At 39.1% G+C, this 20381-nt stretch overlaps 1 protein-coding gene across 1 annotated transcript in view; it reads left to right on the forward strand.

The window, feature by feature from the left end:
• The first annotated feature begins 564 nt into the window (after nucleotides 1-564).
• Nucleotides 565-20381, forward strand: part of LOC136873394 (uncharacterized) — a 52268-nt gene continuing 32451 nt past the window's right edge. Inside the window, exon 1 of the mRNA XM_067146698.2 lies at nucleotides 565-702. Within this exon, the coding sequence (XP_067002799.2) occupies nucleotides 645-702 (58 nt within the window). The 5' untranslated portion in view covers nucleotides 565-644. The remainder of the gene's footprint in view (nucleotides 703-20381) is intronic.

The following is a 20381-nucleotide window of genomic DNA, read 5'->3' on the forward strand; positions in this document are numbered from 1 at the left end:
ACTTTCATATCCTCAAAATACGGTACTGCCAACTATTGAGCAAACGACTTTTTAGGCCAATGGACTTGTAAGTGTACTCTCTAAAACATGTAAACTGTTTTAATCGTAATTTGTTCTCTTTCATTCTTACTCGTGCCGTCGTATAAACGGTGCAGTCCGGGAAAACGGCATCGGGGTCCGCATCCGGACCGGAATCCACCATTTGAAGATCCCCATTTTAGAGGGTTTTCTTCTTGGTGTATCATCGAGTTACCCAGAAATACCATAAATACCGATAAAGTTAATTATTTTGTGACTTCTTCGACGTATTCTTTATTGGTAAGTCTCTTTCCTGGAACTAGAAAATTCGAGTCTTCCTTCTATGTCAAAAGGCGGTATTATATCAAGATGTATTAGTCAGCGACCTCAGGCGTTGGCTGAAGGCCAAAACAATAGGTTCCGCTTATCCCTGACTTGGACGACGATAAGCAAGTACTTGCAATTACGAAATTTACTTTTGAATTACCTCACAACCTGCTGGTTTCCTAGTTACGTATGTCCTTCCATATGAAAAGGGAGGGGGGAATAGAATATACTTAGCTCTATGTAATAACGTCTGCCTTATTCATTGTTACCACTGGATACTAGACTACCCACATCTCACCATGTCTCTCGTTAGCCAATCTGCGCTCTTGTTGGTGTGCCTCCTTGTGGCCTGGAATGGTAAGACTAGTGCATATTAATATTATTATTAACAAATAGAATTATTCAGTCATTAAGTGAGTTAACGTACAACAGACATTGGCAAAGAAAATGTGACCATAAATGTACACACACATACATGAAATTTCAGTACATGACACTTACTAATATCAAAGTATTCCTGGAATCTATACTGAAGATATAACAGATATTTTAGATTCGGGGGTAGAATGGTCTGTATCGCAATTGAACTATCCAAGGTTATTGGACTGGACAAAAGAGTGGTTGAATGGGTGGCTAAATTTCCAGAAAATAAAACTCAGAGAATGACATTAGGTGAAGTGATATCCTATCCTGTAATGATTAAGAGGGGGTCCCACAGGGATGTGCTGTTGGACCTTTGTATCTTCATATATTTATACAGGGTGTTTCAAAAATACAGGGAATAATTTCAGGTATGTATTTATTACATGTAGACAATCAAAATAGTGCATTACAACATGTGTCCGGAAATGCTTCATTTCCGAGTTATGGAGTTCACAACACTGAACTTCACCGGAATGTTTTTCTTCCGCAAGTCATTGTCATTACAGAAGAAGTTCAAAATGTCCACCTGCCTGAATACAGATCTCACATCGATGTCTCAATGACCTGCGAACACCATCCCAAACTCCAGGAGTATTGCGTATGTCCTCACACGATGCCACAATTCGATTCCGATGGGTTTCCACAGCAGGCACCAGAGACGAATACACCGATGATTTTAAATGGTCCCACAAGTAGAAAACGAGAGTGTTCAGATCAGGTGAGCCTGGAGACCAAGCAATCGGGCCACCTCTACCTATCCAACGATCAGGAAACATTCGATCCATGTCAATGAGACATCGATGTGAGGTCTGTATTCAAGCAGTAGGTGGACATTTTGAATATCTTCTGTAATGACAATGACCTGCGGAAGAAAAACGTTCCGGTGAAGTTCAGTGTTGTGAAGGCCATAACTCGGAAATGAAGCATTTGCGGACACATGTTGTAATGAACTATTTTCATTGTCTACATATAACAAATACATACCTGAAATTTTGCCCCCCATGTTTGAAACACTCTGTATAAATGATATCAGTAAAGCACTGGAATCACAGATAAGGCTATTCGCGGATGTAGATATACTTTATAGGGAGCCTCCGTGGCTCAGGCCGCAGCACGTCGGACTCTCACCGCTGGATTCCGTGGTTCAAATTCCGGTCACTTCAGGTGAGATTTGTGCTGGACAAAGCGAAGGCGGGACAGGCTTTTCTCCAGGTACTCCGGTTTTCCCTGTCACCTTTCATTCAAGCAACACTCTCCAATATAATTTCATTTCATCTGTCAGTCATTAATCATTGCCTCAGAGGAGTGCAACAGGCTTCGGCAGCCGGCACAATTCCTCTCCTCGCCGCAAGATGGGGACTTCATTCATTCCATCCCTGACTCAGTCAATGACTGGAAAACAGGTTGTAGGTTTTTCGATACACTTTATAGAGTAGTAAATGCGTTGGAGGATTGTAAGCGACTGCGGGGGACCTAGAGAATGTTGTGAGATGGACATCACATAATGGTATGATGGGAAAGGGGTTGAAAAGTAAAGTTGTAAGTTTCACCAAGAGGAAAAGTCCTTTCAGTTTTAATTACTGTGTTGATGGGGAGACAGTACCTCATGGGGAAAAATGAAAGTAACTAGGTGTTAATATAAAGAATGATCGTCATTGGGGTAATCATATTAACGAGGTTGTTAAGAAAGGTTGCAGATCTCTTCACATGGTTATGAGAGTTCTTAGGGGTTGTAGTAAGGATGTAAAAGAATAGGTGTATACGTCTCTGGTAAGGCCCCAAATAGAACATGATTCCATCGGGGGAGTTGGCCATGCAGTTAGGGGAGCGCAGCTGTGAGCTTCCATCAGAGAAGTGTCCGACTCGTTGGCTGAACGGTCAGCGTACTGGCCTTCGGTGTAGAGGGTCCCGGGTTCGATTCCCGGCCGGGTCGGGGATTTTAACCTTAAATGGTTAATTCCAATGGCTCGAGGGCTGGGTGTGTGTGGCGCATTCAACATTAGAAATGTCCGACTCGTTGGCTGAATGGTCAGCGTACTGGCCTTCGGTTCAGAGGGTCCTGGGTTCGATTCCCGGCCGGGTCGGGGATTTTAACCTTAAATGGTTAATTCCAATGGCTCGAGGGCTGGGTGTGTGTGGCGCATTCAACATTAGAAATGTCCGGCTCGTTGGCTGAATGGTCAGCGTACTGGCCTTCGGTTCAGAGGGTCCTGGGTTCGATTCCCGTCCGGGTCGGGGATTTTAACCTTCATTTGTTAATTCTGATGTCCCGGGGACTGGGTATTTGTCCTGTCTCCAACATCCCTTCAACTCACACACCACACATAATACTATCCTCCACCACATTAACACGCAGTTACCTACACACGGCAGATGCCGCCCATCCTCATCGGAGGGTCTGCCTTACAAGGGCTGCACTCGACTAGAAATAGCCACACGAAATTTTTATTATTATTATTATTATTATTATTATTATTATTATTATTATTATTATTATTATTATTATTATTATTATTATTATTATTACATTAAAATCATCCAAGGTAGGGCCCTCATCTTCACAGACATGCAGGTCGCTTAATAGGCCGTCTACTAGAAAAAGACCTGCACCAGGCCCCTCCGGAGGCCATACGCCAGTATTATTATTATTATTATTATTATTATTATTATTATTATTATTATTATTATTATTATTATTATTATTATTATTAGGAAAATAGTGGGTTGGAACCCCACTGTCGGTAGCTGGTGTCCCATTTTCACATAAGGCAAATGCTGACTCTGTACCTCTATTAAGGCCACGGCCGCTTTTTTCTCACTCCTAGCCCTTTCATATCCCATCGTCGCTGTAAGTCCTATTTGTGTCGGCGCGACGTAGAGCAAATTGTAAATGAATATGATTCCAGTGTATGGGACCCTAACCAGGACTACTTGGGACGAGAACTGGAAACTATTGAAAGGAAAGCAGCACGGTTTGTTCTGGATAATTTCCGACAAAAGAGTAAAGTTACTAAAATATTACAAACTTTGGGCTGAGAAGACTTGGGAGTAAAGAGACGAGATGCTCGACTACGTGGTATGTTTCGAGCTGTCGTTGGAGAATTGCCGTGCAATGGCATTAGTAGACGAATTAGCTTGTGCGGAGCTTTTAAAAGTAGGAAAGATCATAATATGAAGATAAAGTTGGAATTCAAGAGGACAAATTGGGGCATTATTATTATCGGCGTATGGCAACAAGTTAGATACAATATACAAGTAGACAATATTTACAAATATACACAGACAAGAAACATGTTTCTTGGGAGCAAGATTTAGTTACAGTCACTCGGGCTACCTGTGTAGGAACGTCGTGCACATTTACTTACAATATGGGGGATCGTCTGCCGAGAAACACCACAGTCGCACTCTGGTGAGGAAATATATTTCCACTTATAAAGAGCATCCCTGCATCGTCCATGATTTGTTCTCACCCGATTCAGAGTGGTCCAAAGCTTACGCGGTAGATGATGTCCACCAAGAAGATGTTCACCAGAAAAGATGTTGTGTAGGGAACTGTATATATGGCAACTTTCCAGCGACTTCTCCATTATTCTAAAGGGTGAAAATTCCCATCACCCAATGTGACAGCATCATCGATTGCGTGATTTTAGCGTCGTTATCTTGAGAGCGGGAATATAATCCAAAACAAGCGTGGGGAAAAATGAAAGTAACTAGGTGTTAATATAAAGAATGATCGCCATATTAACGAGGTTCCAGTCTTCAATCTTCTTGTGCTCTCCTATGAGAGTATTTGATCTTAAATCAGGCGGCATTATACCTGACAGAATGGGGAGCCAATAAAGGGGTGTGGACTAGATAGTACTAAATATTAACGGCATGCTAGCATGCAGGTGAGTATCAATGAGTCTTGTATTCAGCCAAACTGGTACACAGTGTTCAGCACGTGAGAAAACCAGTCCCAAATCCGAAGATCTTTAATTCTTTGCTGAGGAACCCCAACTTCAGCCACACGATTTCTATTCCCTACACGTGACCCCCCGGGTGGCGCTAAGAAAGCAATGACTGTGGCTGCTGGACCTATCTTTTTAAAGATCTCCGAGCAATGGCAAGATCGTTTCATGGAAATAGCTATTCTCAGAGCTACCAGACAAGGAGCATTGGACCTTCAATCTGTGTCTTCTAGCTTAACTTAGAAATTGGGGAAAATATTCGTTTATAGTAAGAGGAGTAAGGGTTTGGAATAATTTATCAAGGCAAACGTTCAGTAAATTTTCAAGTTTTGTTTGAAAACGTTTAGGTAAACAATTAATCGGTAGGAAACCTGCCACTTGGGTGACAGTTCTAAATGTAGATTATTAATTGATTGATTGATTGATTGATTGATTGATTGATTGATTGATTGATTGATTGATTGATTGATCGATCGATCGATCGATCGATCGATTTATACTTTTCAAAGTTAAGTTTCAATGTAAAATTATGAATAGTATTTATTTCAAATCTGAACAATGAAATGGATTGAAACTCTCCTTGTAGCCCATAACGAGGTACATCGATATGGATAAGTGACGTGGCATTATTCGTATATTTGTGAACATCACGTTTGAATTTCTGGAATCTGGATATAGGCCTATCTTAAGAAGTCCTTTAGACACAGGGTAACAATAACGTAGGCCAAATTTCCAGGACGTATCCCTCAAACGTAAAAGAAGAAAATTTGTTATATGGACGTGGGTCCAGAAACGCTTTCTTTCCATGTTGGAGATCATTTTCTACAACATAGTACATTAACCCTTTATAGGGCAAATCTCTGGGGGATAAAAAAATATTACTTATTTGGTTAAATTTTATACCATTGGGACCTAATGTTTTGATTTTCGTCAAAATCTCAGTCAATGCATTGTGTGTTTGCTTGTGAGATGGTAAGTATTTTTACCAGAGAACATTTAGGATTTCCTTGCAATATAACAGAGTGTATACTGCTTGCCATGTAAGCGCATTATCCCCCCCCCCCCCCGCTGTTAATATTGCAGGTAGTGATTTATAGTTATTTTCTAACTGTTGAATTCGATTCAGTATAGCTAACCATACATTTTAGGGGACCCTACTTGCTGATACTTTGTCTTACAGTTACTGTTAATCTTGCACGTTGGCACTATGTAGTCATGTTTTTTTTATTTTCGTGACTTGCGAGATATACGTATTACCACTGCTGTATTGTAAAAATTACCAGTGTTACATTTGCGGGAGTAAGAAGAGCATTTTGTTTTCTGCAGGACTGGAAATATGTTTGGTTCATACGAGGTAAGTAGAATTGTGGCATGTTCGAATAATGTATTTAATGACGTAGTTAGCGTTAAATTACGAGCGCAGCATTTTTATCAATACGGTCTTATTTAAACCATTTCGTATGTATTCACTTCAATTAGGATGTATAAGAAGCAAGAAAAACTACAAGAACCCCTCCGGAAAGAAAAGCAACGTTACCTCCTCTATAATAATAATAATAATAATAACAATAATAATAATAATAATAATAATAATAATAATAATAATAATAAAGAAACGAAATTCTAACCGATATTCTTCCCCTATTCTTTCCCATCCTATACAAATCATCTATATCCCTTTCAGTACAGTCAATGCCTAAATTCTCTCTCATTAGCTTTAAGACTGAGTTCATCAATTCCATCGTAGGCTGTCCTTCCGTTTCCTCCAGGCCATAAATAATATTTCTTCTCTTCTCCTCCACCGTTCTTCTACTACTCGCCATTGAAGTACCTGAACTTGTTCTTCTAGCGCCTTTATCCTCTGATTTACAGTAGTATCGCTCTTTCTTCCTTGTCTTCTCTTATCTTTACCTTTATTTATGTTAGTTCTTTGGTTATGCTGTCCTTCATATCGTTGATCTGTTAATACTCCACCTCGAACATTTCCTTGATCTGATCAGCCTGAGAAGTATCGCGCACAACTTCCTTGATTTTTTTTTGATGGTCCGGCTCCATGGCTAAATGGTTAGCGTGCTGGCCTTTGGTCACAGGGGTCCCGGGTTCGATTCCCGGCAGGGTCGGGAATTTTAACCTTAATTGGTTAATTTCGCTGGCACGGGGGCTGGGTGTATGTGTCGTCTTCATCATCATGTCATCCTCATCACGACGCGCAGGTCACCTACGGGTGTCAAATCATAAGACCTGCATCTGGCGAGCCGAACATGTCCTCGGACACTCCCGGCACTAAAAGCCATATGCTATTTCATTTCCTTGATTTTCTCCATGTCCTCTCATGTCAATGGGCCTGGGTTCATCTCGACGTCTCCGACAACTAATAGAGCAGCCACTATAGCGGCCGCCGTCAACAGTTCTGTCAGTCCTATTCGTTTATTAACTCCTAATTTGCACTCCGTCTTGATCCACTTGACCCGGCCCTTGCCATCGCCCTATCACACTCCTATACTGCTGCACTGTTACGCCCATACTGCTTTACCTGTACTTCTGGATCGTTACCACGCACGTCTGCTCATTAGCTCAGCTCAACAAAGACTGCCTCCCCTATAAAGATCAGTTCAGTTGAAATAGAAAGGAAACTTCGATATCAACCAACCTTGTCTTGTCACGACTTTGGTACGGTTTGGAGACTTAGCCTTTGAGTTTTCTTAATGACTTACAGCATATGAACTTGTAATACTGTATATTTGGTTTCACTTCATTCGGACAAGTAATAACAAATTTCAAGAAGAGAGCTGAATTATTTACACAAGGCAAACACCGAATAATACGGTTATATTAATGCATATATCAAAATAACGGCAGAAATATATCACACTAAATTTAAATGAAATGATATATGGCTTTTAGTGCCGGGAGTGTCCGAGGACATGTTCGCCTCGCCAGGTGAAGGTCTTTCGATTTGACTCCCGTAGGCGACCTACGCGTCGTGATGAGGATGAAATGATCATGAAGACGACACATACACCCAGCCCCCGTACCAGCGAAATTAACCAATGATGGTTAAAATTCCCTACCCTGCCGGGAATCGAATCCGGGACCCCTGTGACCAAAGACCAGCACGTTAACCATTTAGCCATGGAGCCGGACAACTTTAAACTGAGTGAATGTGATAGAGAGTGTTGATTTCCTTTTCCTCAGTGATCTTGTAAACTAACTTAATTATGAAATCTCGATTGATCATTTATTTGGGTAAGAAAACCTCCAATATTGATACTTATGTTGAGGTTAGTTTGTTGATGTTTGTCTCGTGATTTCAATATGTAATTAGTCAAGTTGGCAGCAGTGATGAGCCACTAAAAAGTAGTATTTAGCGGCGATATTGGTTTTTAGTGTATAGCCGAGTACTGTAACACGAGTGAAGTAGTGGCGCTCTCTGGTAAACATGTGCACCTCATTCAGAAGTGCAACGATTCAAGTGACTATGAAGCGCGATTTTCAAAAAAAACTTGCACATGTTCTTACCAGAGAGTGTTACTAGACTAGAAATCAATCGGTTAAGGCCACGTTTTTATGAAAATATGGTGCTACAGGAAAATACTGAAAATTCCATGGATGGACAAAACCAATAATGAAGAAACGCTTAAAAGGATTGGAGAGAAGCCATGTTTATGGAATATGCTTACTCACCGAAGAGATAATTGGATTGGACATATCGTGAGAAATGGAAGTCTTCCGGCTAGGATATATAAAACAAATCATTCACGACAAGGGTTGTGATAATTACTTGGACTTGAAGAGACTGGCCTCAGACCGGAGTTCATGGAAAGCTGCTATAAACCAATCTCCGGATTGAACACCACAGAAGAAGATGCAATAAAAAGTTTCACGTCGTATGATGATACATTCTGCTCCAGAGTCTTTTCTTTGACCCTTTATAGGTTACCACTTGGGAAGCAGAAATGTGAAAAAAATAACTTTTTCAGTTCTACTACAGAAGAACCAGTAGATTCACCAGTTCTGGATGAGATACTTTCTTGTCTTTCCTCTATTTTCAAAAACTTTTCAGTAGTGAAAAGATGTACTTTCCATTTTTTCACAACATTGTTCCCAACTTATTTGTTGATCTTATTTTGCAGATGAATTTGCTTTCTTCTCTTCCCAGAATCTCTTCATCCTCTCGCCGTGCTTTTTATTTCGTTCTTCCGTCCATGCAGTGGTCGTTCTCGTCTTAGGGTTCTCAGAAAAATTATGTTTCTTCACCAAAGATCTAAAGCTAGGTTTGTTCAATATAATATTTCACCTGTCATGTTGATTTCTTTAATTTATTTTTCTTTTTCGATTATTGAATTTTTCTTCAATGTTCATTCTTTGAATACGGTCTTAACATGTTTTCTAATAGTGTCTGATATTTTCTCAGAATGCTGGTATAATTCAGCATATCTCCTTCCCATCCACACTCCTATGCGTACTGGGCCAAATAATTTCCTAACGATTTTCCCTTTTGTTTTTCAACATTTTTATTTAATTATCTGCCCCCAAGGAAGAAGGTTTCTGATGCGTATAACGCTTCAGGCTTAATTACAGTGTTATAGTGTTTTAATTTAGAGTTCTGAGTTATTGATTTTTGTTGAAACTGTTCCATGAGATTCTATAAGCTTCTTGTCATTTGGAAATTCTCTCTCTGTTCGCTTCACGATTTAATCCGCATGGTTGGATGATTTTCCCTAAGTATTTGAAATCATTTATCTGAGGTATTTCGCCAAACTGAATTGCCAGAGGTTTAAGTATCCAGCAGATCCTTCCATGACTCGGGTTTCCTCATATGAGACTTGGAGAAAAGTTTCAGATTGAACTGCATGAAGTATTTCCGGGGACTGAATTTGCTTCTTGCCTATTGTTGGATAGAAGAATTATCAGATCATCTGCGAAGGCCAAATATTTGATGCGATTTGTCTCTTTAACTAGCTTACTGATTTTAATCCCTTTTGTTTTCTTGTCCCAGGTTCGGACTACTTTCTCTAGCATAAGATTGAAAATTAACTGGCGATAGGCCGTCTCCTTGTCTAAAATCTGTCTTAATATCAAAAGGTTCATAAATTTCATCTAAGAACTTAACTTTCGATGTTACGTCTGTCTGATCAAATTTATTGTTTACTTATTTACTCTGACCTTTGCCTAATGTAACTTTAAAGCTCTTCTGCCTGTCGAACACGAGACTTCCATATAAATACTACACTAACATACCTGTAAAAAACACTATTAAAACGGAATAAATATACGCGCTATTCATTCCGTGTTTATTAGTAGTACGTTATAGTGTAACATTTGTATTAACTTGTGTGTTCAACAGACTAAAGAATTGTTTAGTTACATTTAACTCAGTCGATACCGGGAAGTACGGCTTTCTTCTTAACAAACGACTTTTTTTCTCAGCACAACAAACATAGAGTGGAATGGAGAAAGAAGACTCATCCAAGAATTATATTACAACCAAACTGCAAGAGTGAGAATAAGAGGAGAATTAAACAAAGTTGGTGATAAGCAGCAAGCCTGTCTTACACCTCTCCCTAGTCTCATTTCTTCTGTTAATATTTACTTGGAGCAAATTATTTGTGAATGTTTGGATAGTAAAAAAGGTGTCAACATTGGAGGTAAGAGAAGTGAATGCATAAGATTTGCTGATGATACGGCAGTAATAGCTGAAAATGTGGAGGACCTTCGCAAAATGCTGAGAAAATTAAACAAAAAGTGTCAAGAGTATGGAATGAGCATAAACAAAAAGAAAACTAAATTCATTATACTTGGTGAAAAAGCGACAATGAAGATAGGGGGAGAAATTATTGAACAGGTGAATTTTAAGTATCTTGGAAGTATTGTGATTGAAGACCTTAATTCTATAGCATACATAAAAGCTCGAAATGCCTTAGCTAGAGAGAGATCTGATGAAAAGACTTGCAAGGTGTTACGTGTCGCTTATAGCTCTATATGGCGCTGAAAATTGTACATTAAGGAAGGAAGAATCGAGAAGTATGGAGGCATTTGCGATGTGGATTTGAAGAAAATTTGAAGGAATAAGCTGGGAAGATAAGAACAGCAAATGAAGAAGTTCTGAAGAGAGTGGGAAAAGTGAGGAGTATGCTGACCGTAATCGAAAAAAGGAAGAAATATTGGATAGGGCAGAATCTAAGACATAATAATTTACTACGAGTAGCAATGGAAGGGATGATAAAAGGTAAACGAGGAAGGGGAAAGAGACGATATCAGTTATTAGAAAGCATTAGAAAAAGAAAGGAAGATTATGCAGAAGTGATGAAAAGGGCACATGATAGAGAGATATGGAGGTCACAGCCATGATTGGCCCTTTTGGACGGCAGAACAGCTTATGATGATGAAACGTGTTTGTCAAGGTAAAAACTCGTTTGCTTTTTAATGATGAAAACATTTCTTAGCAGACAAAATAGGGATCCCCATACAACGGAAAACGTAAAATTAAGCAATTTCCTCAATTCTGCCGAACGTTGAAGGGCTAAAGGACGCGGAAAGGTTTCAAATTCTGAGTCTTTGATATCTCTATCAAACTAACAAACCAAATTTCTAAAATCACTCCGACCTAAATGCTGTTCCTGGAAAACTGTCTTCTTTACTCGTTTCCTTTTTTATTGAAATCCTAGCGAAATTAACCAAATTAACTTATTTACATAATTCTTTCTGTAATGTGAATGCATAAGATTCAATACCTTCAGGCGATGTTTTCATTTTGTTGAAGAAAGGGCTTAATTGAAACTCTACATTGATTTACATTATCGCTCGTAGTGGTGCCTACGTGAAATAATGCATTGACTCACATTAGCGCTCGTAGTGGTAGAACTGCTAATCTAATCGACCGGATAATGATGATTAAGAAAAGGATTGTAATTTTTCAGGACTAAATAAAGAATATATTGTCGTACTTTTTTATATTTTATTTACCTACAATTCGTAGCTAGGATCTTTTCAACACTGAGATGCTTGCCTGAAGGGTTAGAACAGTGGATTTTTGGAATGTATTATTTACTAGCTGCTGTACCCGTGCTTCGCTAAGGAATACTCAGAAAGCCTGTCTTTGTGGTTTTCCCAACTGGAGTCAACATAGATCATTACAATGACGTCAGTAGGAATGTTAAAAGCAATGTTATCATATAAAATACTCGATCAAATGAAAATTTTTACATTTTTTCACGTTTAACGAACAGTGGGCTACTACGCTGCCGTCAAACGTTCCAGTACTGGAACGATCAGGTCGCAGACAGCCGCGGCCACTCCTCTGTCGTTATTCCCTTAAATGTGCACAGTGTTCATTGTAATCAGTGCCTCAGAGTAGGGACTGAATAGCTAGAATACTATGATGAACCAGTGTGTTACCTACCAGTGTAGGTATGTTCAGTCCTCAGCCCTAAGCCTGGTTGGATCCTCAAAAGCTCTGCCATCAGCCTAGGCATCGCTGAAGAGGCTTACTAGGGAAATGACGAGTGAGGTAGTTTCCCGTTGCTTTCCTCACCTACCAGTAGTATCAGAAAATTTATAAACCAGAGGAAAGGAATGGCGTGCTAAAGAAAAGAGAGATCTAACTCCCCAGCTACTTCCCGCCAGTACTCAGGCAGACTGTTATACTCAGTACGCAGCAGTAATCCCATCTATCGGAGATGAGTGCCAGAAGAAGTGAGAATGTTATACTATTGTTGATCAAGTTTTTGAGCGTCCTACATTGTAGGCCTTCACACGTAGTTTTCCTCCGACTCTCTGAGATTAGGGCATTTTATAGAATTATTTATAGCGTAGACTGTAGTTCCTTATTCCCAGACTTTACATATCGATTTTCATTAAATTCTTTTCAGCCGTTTTCTCGTGATGCGCGTACATACAGACAGGCAAACTGACAGAACTAAAATTATTTTTTAATTCTGAGCAATGTACAGACAAAACTCTTATTTTATACATGGATTTATTTATTTATTTATGCCCCATTTATTTATTTATTTATTTATTTATTTATTTATTTATTTATTTATTTATTTATTTATTTATTTATTTATTTATTTATTTATTTATTTATTTATTTTTATTCTTTCTTCGAATGGGCCAACTAAGGACCACGATATTCCAATTTTCTGCGTGGAGAGGGACTTAATATTAGCCCAGCACTCGCACATTCTCTGGCTATGCTTCTCTCTTCTTTCCTATGTCCAAAGGGCGCCTCTTTTTTACATGATGGTCTGTTCTGAAACCTCTTTTGTTTGATTATTCTTCGGAGAGGTGCTTGGTTTCTGATGTCGTTTTCAGTTACTCCCAGTTCCTACATGTCATTTTTTACGTCTTTTAGCCACGGTGTCCCTATCTTCCTGTTTGCCCAGTAGTTGAGAAGCCAGTAGGTCATCCTAGTTGGGTTCATCCTCGTGACATGTCCGTAGAAGGTCAGATACCTCTTCCTGGCTACGTATGTGACTTTTTCAGTATAACTGTATAGCTCCTGGTTTGGTCGCCGTCTGTACTCGCCTTCTACTTTGATTGGTCCTAGTATCTTTCTCAAGAACTTTCTCTCCTGGACCTCCAGTTTGTCCAACTATTCTTTCCTGTTCAGCATCAAGCATTCTGTGGCATATAGGACTTCTGGGCGGATCTGGTAGTGCCTCAATTTGGTGTTACGAGAGAGGCATTTCTTGTTATAAATATTCTTGGTCAGTCGATATGCTAACTGTAGTCAAATCAAATCAAATCAAATCAAAATCTCTTTATTTGCAAATGAGGTGTCTACCTCGGTGGCAAATGGTACACTAAAACACATTATTGTCCAGCACTAAATATTAAATTAACAAGAGAAGAAAATTTTCCTATAATACAATATTATACAATTTACGCTAACAATTTTTTTTCTATTAAACACAGAGCTCATCCTTAATAAATTTATATTGTTTACAAAATTCAACTTATAATATCTCCTGTACTACTTACAAATATATTCAACTGATATACAGTATGTGGAATTACTTCAAATGATACTGTACAACTGGTATAAGATTAAAATTCACATTGCATTTATTTACTTTTTTTTAACCTAAGTAGCATAGCGACCTGCTGCGTCTTAACCAGAGCCCCTTTGCCACCACTTTTCAGAGTTCCTGAAGGGCCTTCACAGCTACCGTAGCGGTCCCAGGGCCCTCGAAGTCCCCACTGTACTTCACACCTACAGGCAGTCCCCTACTTTGGCTGTCCAAACTCCTTAGACCAGGGGATGGAACTAATTTATTCACACACATTTTTATTTACATTAACCTGCACTGGTCGAATGCCCTCTAACTTTTCATTTATTTTCTCTGTTGCTGTTTATTCTCTTCTTGAATATCTGTACAGATTTTGGAAAAGGATCAAACACTACCCCTGGTAAACTGTTCCACTCCTTCACACCCTTCCCAATGAATGAAAATTTACCCCAATCGCTTCTGCTAAAATTCCTTCTAATTTTATATTTGTGGTCAGTCCTGCCAATATAATTGTTTTCCAACTGAAGCCTGTCACGGATATCTCCCCATGCTTCTTCTCCTGTATAGGCTCTATATAATCCTATAAGTCTAGTTTTCTCCCTTCTCTTACTTAAAGTTTCCCACCCAAGTTCCTTTAACATTTCTGATACACTACTCTTTCTCCTGAAATCCCCTGTTACAAATCTTGCTGCTTTCCTCTGCACACTATCTATTTCTTTTATTAGGTATTCTTGGTGAGGATCCCAAACACTGTTTGCATATTCCAATAATGGACGAACCATACTTAAGTAACTTTTCTCTTTTAATTCTTTGTTGCATCCTTTAAGTAGCCTCATTATGACATGTAACGATCTGTATGGTTTCCCAATAATGTCATCCACATGACCCTTCCAGTGTAAATTACTTTCAAATCTCACACCTAAGTATTTGCACTTGCCATCTTTTGGGATAACTACCTCATCCAAAGTATATTCAAATTCAGTTTTAAAACTCCTGTTTGTAAATGTTGTAACAGTTGATTTGCCTCCATTAACCTTCATATTATTCTCTTCAACCCATTGTTGGATACTCTCAAGGTCCCTTTGTAATTCTAAACAATCCTCAATGTTATTTATATCTCTATAAAAAATTATGTCATCTGCATACAATCTTATTTTTGATGTTATATTATTCCCTAAATCATTTACATATATTAAGAAAAGTAATGGACCGATTATACTACCCTGTGCAATTCCCTTCCAAACTTTCTCTTCCTGCGATACATTATTTCCTACTTTGACTTTCTGAACCCTTGAATTTAGAAATGGTTTTATCCAACGTGTAACCCTTACGTCCAATCCTATTCTCTCCAATTTCTTTAATAATATTCCATGTTCCACTCTATCAAAGGCTTTGGAAAGATCTATGGCTATGCAATCTAACTGGCCTCCTGAATCCAACTGATCTGATATGTCCTGCTGAAGTCCCACCAGTTGTGCCTCACATGAAAATTTCTTTCTAAATCCATACTGGTCCCTCATGAACCAATTTTTATCATCACATATCCCTCTGATATACTTTGATATTAAACTCTCCAGTATTTTACAAACTATACTGGTCAGGCTGATTGGTCTGTAGTTCTCTGGTTTTCTTTTATCACCCTTTCCTTTATAAATTGGTATTATTATAGATTCCTTCCATTCCTTTGGTATTACACTATTATTTATGACATAGTCAAAGAGAAATTTTAAATAAGGCACTATGTACCACCCCATTGTCTTTAACACCTCCCCAGTAATTTGATCACTTCCTGCTGCTTTTCCTTGCTGAAGCAGTTGGATTTCTCTGAAAATATCTTCATTTGTGAATGAGAAGCTTCTTGTTTACCTACGTGTCTCTCCCTCTCTATCTTCTGTTTCGGTTTCCAACCCCTGACAATCATCTACTGAATCTCTGAATTCCCTACTAAATAGGTTTGCTTTCTCAGTATCTGTTAAATAGAGTTCACCCCCTTCTCCCACCATTGTAGGAATTTGGATTCCTTTTCCTTTTTGATTCCTGATATATGAATACAGCTTTTTCCATTTCACTTTGTGGTCATTACCCTCTTGAAGTATGCCATTCATATAATTCTCTTTTGCTTCTTTTGTCACTCTATTCAGTTCCCTCATTAGCTGTTTCCTAGTTTCTCTACTCTCCCTACCCTCTTTGATTTTTCTGTTTACTATTCTACATTTTCTTTTTAATTTTCTTATTTCCCTTGTATAATAAACAGGGTCTGAGGTCATTTTACCCTTCTTAACAGGTAGAAATCTCTTCTCTCCTTCCCAAATGATTCCTTTAAATTTAGTCCAAAGTGTATCCACATTACTCCCTTCACCTATCCAACAACTGAATTGTGATTTAAGGTAAGTCCCAAATTCATCAACTTTAGTTTTTCTGTACAATTTCTTGTCTTGTGTGACCCTCTTATTAAGCCTTTTTGGTACCAGTCCTACATCCATTATTACAGCCTTATGGTCACCTATTCCTTCAATTACCGCAGATTAATCAACAATTTCCCATGGTTTATCCAAGAATACATCTAGTAAGTTATTGAGACGAGTCGGTTCTTGTACTACTTGTGTAAATCCTCCCTCCAAAATTAACTTATTTGCCAGTTTCTGTTCATGGGCTTCACTTGCAGTTCCATTCCATTCAACTTCAGGCAAGTTTAGATCTCCCCCAATTATTACTGTTACGTGGTTACCCGTGGACAAGCAGAGGTGAAAGAAGGTGCCGGGGTGAATGGGTCTAACTACAAAATCAAAGTTAATTTAAAACTTTAACAAAGGTTATATTTTTTTCCTTTTAAAAAATCAACAAATAACAATGTAACAGGTACCAGTAGCAATAAACAAGTCGAGGAAAGACAAGAGTGGCGGTATAAACAGAACTTGGGGTTCAAGCCCTCACTTAACAATTCCTGAGCTACACACTTAACTTTACAAAGATCATAACTTCACTTAAGGGCAGAAATCCCCTGATACCTGGAGCACTGGCTCCCAACTCACAATATTAAGCCTTCAAAAGGCATTCAGTAATCTTACTTTGAAAAAGAGCGAACAGGCTCTCAGTTTTCAAGCCTATTCAAGGCAACACCAAAAATATCTTACATCTTTTGGCCTTCCATGGCCCAGCTTACAAAACTGAAACAGGGGTACCTTGTACCCAACCTATAGGGCCTATGTGTAAAAGAAATAACAGTTAAATAAATGGCCCGAACACAAAATGAAAGGAGTTTTCAAGCCTATTCAAGGCAACACCAAAAATATCTTACATCTTTTGGCCTTCCATGGCCCAGCTTACAAAACTGAAACAGGGGTACCTTGTACCCAACCTATAGGGCCTATGTGTAAAATAAATAACAGTTAAATAAATGGCCCGAACACAAAATGAAAGGAGGCGAATACTTGCACTCCTCGATGTGACTTCTTAAAACATAAAGGGCACTAGGCCGATGAAACAGCGGCTATTCCCAAACTATGGAAGTGACTTACATAAGAATAATTTAAGACTTTACGGAAAGGAAGAAAACCAGTTACAAAATGTAGTCACTTCAAACCAAAGTGAAGGGGAGCTCGAGAGGGTATGTCACTCTCTATCCCGATTTACAGTTAAAGATTTTAGGAACTTTTTACATAAGCCGGTAGAAAATTACATTTGTAGAAACGGTTACATGGTTAAAGTTTCGGACCTTTCCCTCAGGTTAAACTGCGGAGCTAGCAAGAAATAAAGATGTTAACTGGCCATTACCTTGCTGAATATCTGCTGCCAGATGAAAGAGGCGCCTCCAGCCTCCTGCTCGGCACACACACACACTAAGTTAGATGTTGATCAAATGGCCAAGAGACGAGAAAATCTGCAGTTTATAAACCCTCGGGGAAAGTTCGAGACCTTTCACGAATTAAACAGCCACACCCTCACAATTTTATTTGTGGATGAAAAGTTTACACTCAATATCGAAGAAGAAATACGGGATTAGTTGAAAATAAATTACAGAAATTCTTGATTAGCTAAATTCAAAACTGGTGGAAAGAAAATATAAATATTGCCAACCCAAAGATGAATGAACAAAATTTAGTAAGAAAAACTTATGAATACCAAATTTCTTCAAAAAGGTTCTTTCACTTCGCACCAGAGTGCATGATCATAGTTTTCTAGCAGTGACATCTATGAGAGAATGTCCCAACTTCTTGATGAATGGAAAACAAAAACGAGTTGAAATTCACACAGTACTGGAAACTTCACAATAACAGAATTTTAGTGGTGCCATCTTCAGAGAAAATTTATAAGTTGGTCCAGTTTCAAGTTCACTGTTTCTCCTGTAGAGGAGTTCTATTAGGCGCAACATTTAAATGTGCGGCGTAGAGGTGTACTTCCCGGTACAATTACCATATCATTATTATTGTTTTTATGAGTATAGTCTACTATTTTCTCAAATATTTCCATGTCTCTTTCCTTTCTTCCAGGCCTGTATGTTCCTATAATTCCCACCTCCTTCATATTATCACAAACTAGTTTTATCCCTAATATTTCATTCCTTTCATCGGTAAACCATTCATGTGAACAATAAGTTTCCTTCACCAGAATAAACACCCCCCTCCCTTTTTGTCTCTTCGGTCTCTACGATAGACTGTGTACCTTTCCGGAAATACTTCTCTATTACCCACCCCTTCTCTCAACCACGATTCCACTCCTATCACCACATCAGTCTCATCAGATTCCATCAATGTACCGAATTTTAATTGTTTATTTACTACACTCTGACAGTTTACCAAGAGCAATCTCAGACCCCCTTCCTCCTTAAAACTTGACTGTTGCAATTGGGTAACTTGAAATTCCTTACTTTCCTGAGTTTCATTTTCTAGTTGACTGAGCCAGCTTGAAGTACAGCTGGCTCTTTCTACTAGTTTTCCTGGTCAGTATTATAACTAAAGGGAGTTTACAGTACATATCCTAAGATTAATAAAATCAAGAGCAATATTTGCTATCTTTTGTTTACCTCAGTTGTTTAGATGAAGGCCATGCTTTGTGTAACAGTGTCTCTCGAAACTGCTGCTATCAATTACCTGTGTATTACGAAAATGTGTACAAATTTTAACCATATCTGTATTAACTTTGTCCACTTCAATGTTCACACGAGTCTCTAATCAAATCATGCCTGTGGGGCACGTTCACTACATAGATGTTAGTATGAGTCAGCTTACCTAGTGTACATTTAAGTTGAGAAGTTACATTCTTAGCGTCGTTGTGAGCTACGTCGTTCGTCCCGCCGATAATCACTACTGCATAACGACTCCGAGATTTCTGGCTGCCTGTTCCGTGTTTTCCAATGCCTTCTTGATTGGGGCACTATGATAGATGACGGCCGATGCTGCAATATCTTCATTGTTCATTTTTGCCTCAATTCCCCTCGCCTGGCTATCACCAAATATAAGAATGTTCGACACTTTCGCCGGTGCACTGTGTGGGATTTTAGGCCTAACATTGCCGCTTCTCGTAACGGATTTTACGCTATACGTTTGACTGCTTCCCATACGGATAAGTCCTTGCATATCGCTTACTTCGCTCAGGGCTGAAAATCTATTTTTGGTGTCAATTGCGAAGTTGTCCTTATTTAACTGTACACTTTTCCTCCTAGAATCTGAAGCAACTTGACACCACGCGCTAGAATTCACGGAGCCACCTGTGTTCTGAGTGTTTACTGGTACCGGTACTTTCGATTCCAGTAAACGTACATTCTCCTTTAAAATCTCATTCTCCGCTTGTAATGCTTGTAAATTCTGTTGCAATAAAGCGAGAATTACAAGTACATTATCATTACCTCCATCCTCCAAGGAATTTTTGCTACGGGCTTTACGTCGCACCGACACAGATAGGTCTTATGGCGACGATGGGATAGGAAAGGCCTAGGAGTTGGAAGGAAGCGGCCGTGGCCTTAATTAAGGTACAGCCCCAGCATTTGCCTGGTGTGAAAATGGGAAACCACGGAAAACCATCTTCAGGGCTGCCGATAGTGGGATTCGAACCTACTATCTCCCGGATGCAAGCCTCCAAGGAATGAGACACCAACGATTCGTTGACCGTTGTAGGCCTAGGTTTGTTACCGCTATTCAGATTGTTCTCGCCACAGCTCACACAGGTCCAAGTATCTTCATCTTTAGCAAAACCAGCACTACATATACACTCAAAATGGTACCAAATTAAACACTTTCCACACTGGATACCATTCTTCACTCGCTTCTTGTTTATACCAGTTTGATAATCCGAGTTGTTAGTGCTACCCCTTCTGAGATATTGGGTTCCAGTAATTCTCCCAGGTACTTAAACCTGTTGACATTCTCAATCTGGCCCTCTTCCAGTTGTAGTTTGCTGGGAGTATCACTGATATTGGTCAAGTATTTTGTCTTTTATAAAGACACCTGTAATCCCATCTTGGCAGCCTTGTGTTTATGTGCACTGAGTTGTTTCACTGCTACTTCTACAGAGCTCGCCAGAAGTGCCAGGTCATCTGTGAATGCCAGCCAACTAGTGGCCCCTTCCGTTTGTGTAAATACCACTTGGTATCCTTTGTTCTCCAATTCTTTCCGCCATTCTCTGATGACCTTACCCAATGAACAGTTGAAGA

The sequence above is a fragment of the Anabrus simplex genome, chromosome 1 (genome assembly GCF_040414725.1).
Source record: "Anabrus simplex isolate iqAnaSimp1 chromosome 1, ASM4041472v1, whole genome shotgun sequence".
NCBI classification, from domain to species: Eukaryota; Metazoa; Arthropoda; class Insecta; order Orthoptera; family Tettigoniidae; genus Anabrus; species Anabrus simplex.